This window comes from Lactuca sativa, chromosome 9 (genome assembly GCF_002870075.4).
Source record: "Lactuca sativa cultivar Salinas chromosome 9, Lsat_Salinas_v11, whole genome shotgun sequence".
Classification (NCBI taxonomy): domain Eukaryota; kingdom Viridiplantae; phylum Streptophyta; class Magnoliopsida; order Asterales; family Asteraceae; genus Lactuca; species Lactuca sativa.
Window position 1 is genome coordinate 107,165,199 of NC_056631.2, and position 6,083 is coordinate 107,171,281.

General features: G+C 33.6%; 1 protein-coding gene across 1 annotated transcript; it reads right to left on the bottom strand.

Annotated features, from left to right (window-relative positions):
* Positions 1-3,018: 3,018 nt before the first annotated feature.
* On the bottom strand, positions 3,019-5,699 carry LOC128129074 (uncharacterized). Its single transcript, XM_052767770.1, has 5 exons — positions 5,053-5,699; positions 4,281-4,956; positions 4,115-4,208; positions 3,228-3,937; positions 3,019-3,156 (listed from the first exon to the last, which is right to left on the bottom strand). Exons 1-5 carry the CDS (start codon positions 5,697-5,699, stop codon positions 3,019-3,021), a joined length of 2,265 nt encoding a protein of 754 aa, XP_052623730.1.
* Positions 5,700-6,083: the final 384 nt, after the last annotated feature.

Here is a 6,083-nt window from a genome sequence, read left to right on the forward strand (position 1 = left end):
ATGAGTTCTGAGAGTTATCAATTGGTTGCACTTGGTGTCAAGGTTCTCCACACGAACACTATCTCTGAATTCGAACAGGATAACTCTCTTTTCTATCGCATTTTCTGATGTTGCAAGTTCTTTCACAATGCTTTGATACCAATTCAAAGCAAAGAAAAAAATAGAAAAAATATATTCACATAACTTTCTTATCTATTTTATTGAAGAAACTCACATAAAAAACTTCAATCTATGTATCCTCCCTAATAACTAAAGAACTTTTTGCCACATGTCATATTCTCATTTATTTTGCCACATGTAATTTTGTGGTTATTTTAAATTAATGTTTATTCCACATGTTATTTTATGGTTTTTTCATTTTATTAAATTCTATATAGTATTTAACTGCAATAATAAATGCATATCAATTTCATTAATGAACTTTCCTTCTAATTTCAAAATTACTAAATAAAAGATTCATTAATTTTCTTTATTTATTTATCTAAAATATTTGTATAAATTTAAATGAGAAAAAAACACTTTAATTTTTATAATTCAATATTTCTCACTTTTTTTTATAAATTCATACTTCTCAAATGTTATAGAATTTTGTATTTAGTTTTTCTATAAAATAAACTCATGTAATACATGAGTCTCACACCTGGTCTTGAATATAGAAACCTGCCATATATATATATATATATATATATATATATATATATATATATATATATATATATATATATATATATATATATATATATATATATATATATATATATATATATAGGGATAATGTCACTGTAGCACATGGAACTTTTCACATTTGGCTAATTTGGTCCTTAAAGTTTTTTTTGGTACATTAGACCATTAAACTCGTAATTGACCTTCGAGCTCATCGACGTCAAGGAATCAGCTACAAGTCACTCATGTTCAGTCGCAAGAAGGGGTAAAGGTTTGTGATTGTGTCGTTCCAGCAAAGAACGAACTTGTTGGAAGATAACAAACCCTAGGAGGCGATTCTGGAATTGTCAAAATAGTATGGTAGGTCCCAATTCTCTTGATTTTGATAAGTTAGTATTTTATGGTTTGATGTGTTGTTTCTTTCTGTAAAAACGACAATGGTGTATTTGTATTTTGTTTCATCTGTTAAAAACCCTAATTTTATTTCCTTCTTGAGGATCACTGTGAATAAAACCCATGCTGGTACATTAAAGGTAGTTGATTTGTGATTGTCAGTCAAACCCTAATTTTATTGTCTTTTTATAGACTAGGTTGAGGAAATGTAGCTTCTTTGAATGGAAAGATGAAGAACAGGCAGACGGGTACTACAAAAACCTGCTATATTCTCTGAAGCAGAAACTGGATGCCAAAGATGAAATGTATGAGATGAACAATTTGAGGAGAATGATTGTGGAAGTGGAGTTTTTGCTGTCACAGGAGCAGTATAAGGTGGCAAAGAGTGAGAAAGAAGTTCATGATGCAATGAAGTCAATAGGCAGGTACAGGATGATAGTTGCCCTGTTGTTTGGTTGCTTGGTCCTATGTGTTTTGAAGTTAGGGGGGTCAATGTAGTTAGTTTGGTTGGTTAGGGTAAGCTTTTGTTTTTTTGGGATCCCTTGTATTTTTTGTAAAGGCAGACTAGAAAGTCAGTTCCATAAGGGCATTTTGTATGTATTGAAGCTGGTTTTAGTTATAAGTTGGGGTTATCAACCTTAATGTGTTGATGTTGTAAGGTGGTAAGTCCCTAATGAAAGGGCATATGATAAGTAATGTAAAAAAAATATTCAAAGTCCCAATTGTAAGGCATTTTGTATAATCAGATGATGTTTATCAAACATATGCATGGTCTATATTCCCAACAAATATATTTAATTAGGAAGTGGTCCATGTGGAAGTACACTATGTGTATGGGGACCATTTTAATAATGAAAAAATGGGACCTGTGAAACCATTAAAAAACCAAATCTGGGGCCATATAAAACATCCCCATGCATGCACATTATTCCAATTTTTTCCATGCATAAATATTCAAAGCCAAATGTCATGATTTTACTTAAAATGGTAACATACTTTCATACTTCATGTCATACATAAATAAATGACCAACATACCCTTTTCTTGCATACATACATAAATGACCAACATACCCTTTTCTATCATACATAATTAAATAACCAAATTACCCTTTTCTTACATATATAAATGAATGACCAAATTACCCTTTTCTGTCATACATACTTAAATGACCAAATTACCCTTTTTCTTGCATACATAAATGAATTACCTACATACCCTTATCTGTCATCAATAAATAAATGACCAAATTACCCTTTTCTGTCATAAATACGGAATGACCAAATTACCCTTTTCTTGCATACATAAATGAATTACCTACATACCCTTATTTGTCATCAATAAATAAATGACCAACATACCCTTTTCTGTCATAAATACTTAAATGACCAGATTACCCTTTTTCTTTCATACATACTTAAATGACCAAAATACCCTTTAATGTCACACATACTTAAATATATATTACCAACATCCTATTACATAAACTTTAAATATAAATTACCATCATCCTATTACATAAACTTAAAATCCAATTTATCATCATCCCATTACATAAACTTTAAACACAAATTACAATAAACACTAATCAATTACAAGAGCTTTTCCCTTCGAATTTCCTAGATCATCAACACCACCAATTGTTTTGCCTAATTTCAGCTTTAGTATTTTCTCTGACTTTCTTCTCCTTATCCTCTTCAAAATATCTGAAATTGGCCTAACACAAACCTGCTGAACTTGGTTAATAGGAGCAACCTCCTGGACATTACCATTATCCACTTGGGCATTATGATTAACCTCATCAACCTCCTGAACATTTACATTATGAACTTGTATAACAGGATCAACCTCCTCAGCCTCCTCATCTTGAACAACTTGCTCAACCACAACAGCTTCCTCAACCACATCAGCTTCCTCACCCATAACACCCTCATCACCTTCATAACTTCGAGGTGGAGTGAATTACACATATTGAATAAAATCCCCTGCACTACTAGATTCAACATCAGTAGGAGCAACTTGCATATCATTTTGAGTAGTATCCATCTCAATTGGAGTCATTTCAACCTCTTCATGTTGTTGTGGTTCACTTGTACTACCCTACATGGCATGATATAATTATATTAGTAACAAATTATATGTAATTAATCTTATATTTTAAATTGTTTTACCTGTCCTGCATTTTGGTTCACACATACTTTTTGTTTCTTCTGTTTCATCACATTTAACTTTTGGGGCCTTCTCTGTGGACAAGTGGCCTTGTTGTGACCTATCTCCTTGCAAATACTATATCTGATTTTCTTTCCAGCCTTAGAAACCCTGTGTGTTCCTGTATTCTCTATAGTGGATTTCTTCCTCTTAGTAGTTGGCCTACCAGGCATCCTTCTATTAATAGGAGGCAATGGTGGAGTATAGTTTGTCTCTGGCCACATGTCACTGCTAATCATGGGAGCAATTCTGTAATTGTATGCCTTTCTAAATGTGGTTGTGCTAAACATGTTGTCTACATAGGCTTCTACATCCCTATTAAGAAAGGATATGCTAGCTATAGAATGAGCACATCCATATTCATTTAATTGCCACAACCTACATGAGCATGTTTTTCTTTCTAAGTCCACCTCATATGCATCTATTGCTCCCCTTACCTCAAACTGGTTTAATCCACTTGGTAGTATCTGATAATGCCTTTGAGCTTTTTTAAGCAAATTCACCTTATCCCTTATCTCTGGACAAATATGATTTCCCCATTGTTGTCCCTTTAATTTCATGTTGTAGATTCTGTCCATCATGTATAATCTTATCTCCTCTAACATGGTTATTATGGGTTTCTTCCTAGCATCTACTATTACAACATTAAAACTTTCTGAGAACCCATTTTCAACTGCATCACAACACCTTCCAGTTTGAAAGAAAGCTCTAGACCATGTTTTAGGATCTTTCTCCATGAGATATTGATGGGCTTCTGGGTTCAATGTCTCAATTTCTTTCATCACAACTTTAAAAGCATGCTCAGTTGTGGCTTTAGATGCTCTCCAAAACAAGGTATGATATATGGCACCAGTAAATCTCTTCTGCAAATTCTGGCAAATATGTCTAGCACACTGCCTGTGCTCTACATATGGCAGCAACTCTTTAACAGCCTCTATCAAACCCTGTATTAGTAAAAAGGTTAAATTCAGATAGTCTAAAATTAACATAAATGCATTACTATGTAAAATACCAACCTTATGTTGGTCTGACATTAAACTGAAACCATTGCCTAAATTCAAGTGTAGATCATCAATGAGAAGCTCTAGAAACCACTTCCAATTCTTCTTGTTCTCCACATTAACCACTACCCAAGCAATAGGATATATCTTGTCATTTGCATCCCTCCCAATAGCACAAAGCAATTCTCCCTTACAAACACCTTTAAGATAACATCCATCAAGACCAATTACCCTTCTACACCCTTCAATCCAACCTTGTTTAACTCCTTGAAAACAACAATAGAACTTGCTAAAATATTTCTTTCCATCTGGCCCATCCTCCATATCTAGTTTCACAGTTGACCCAGGATTTGTCCTTAAAATCTCATGACCATATGACCATAGCTTACCATAATGTTCAACAAGGTTTCCTTCAACAAGTTTCAGTGCATACTTCTTTGCTCTTCTACATTGCCCCATACTAACTTGGATACCAAACTTGGCCATTACCTTTAACCTATGCTTCCTTACACTTATTTTCTGACTTTCTACAATCTCTTTGGTATAGTGACTCCCAATCCATGCATATGTCACCAATGATCCAAACTTGAAGTTCCTAGCACAATTATGATCGGCTTTTAGTGACTTGATTTGGAAACTCTCTTCATCACTCATCCATGAAGCCCATAATCTAAATGTGCAAGCACCTTTGCTACACCTCACCAAAAGTCTTGTCCGATCATTTTTTTCAAAACACAATTGATATCCATTAGCTACAGCATAGTTACACAACATTGATTTTACTTACCTTGGACCCTTAAATCTCATCCCTAGAATTGGTTTTTGTTTTTTCCAGTGTAATAGCTCATTAAATATGAAATGAGCTTGTATGTTAACTTCAACTTCTCTCCCATTGTCATCATCTACAATGTTGTTTGCATCCTCATCATCAACACATAGCTTACTCAAGAAAGGATCATTTGATGTCCTATTCATATGCACTACATCCTTATTAAATTCAAAGGCAACATTTCTAAGTTCATTTATGTTGTCTTCATTTTCACCATCAATACAAGACTCATGTTCATCATCATCATTATCTTCATCATCATTCCACCCATCAACACCAACCCCAATATGATCCACATAAACCGAAATTACACCATCTGTTCCATAAGCATCAAAAATAAAAGCAGAATATTCCACATCATCTGAAATGGGATTAAGGCCTTCCATGAAGGACATGTCTGGTTCACAGTAGTAAAATTTTTTACACTCTTCATGCATGAAACGTTCGCAGAAGGTCACAAACTCAGAATAAGTCATAGAAGAAAAGTCAACATCATTGAAGATGGTTTTAACACCACCAGTGTAAGAGAAAGGATTTCGATTAAATACCCCTTGGTAGTTGAGTTCCACCATCGCAAATAGTCCATTAGGATCCGATTGTGCCATTGTTGCGAGTTCTTTGTTTCTTTCAGCTCGATCACAGGAATGCTTCACAAACCCTAAATCAGTTTCTTTTACAGCTCAATAATGAAGAAGAAGACTAGTGAAGTTCGATAGCTGAAGAGGAAAGGCCTTAAGCGTCGTATTTCATTAATTGATGTGGCATATCTCACGTGGCATCATATTAGACAAAAAATATATATTAATTGACAAAATGGCATCGTATAACCGGGAAACCTTCTAAAAGTTTCTAAAATGGTGTAATTAAAAGGTCAGTTACGAGTTTAATGGTCTAATGTACCAAAAAAAAACTTTAAGGACCAAATTAGCCAAACAATAAAAGTACCATGTGCTACAGTGATATATATATATATATATATATATATATAT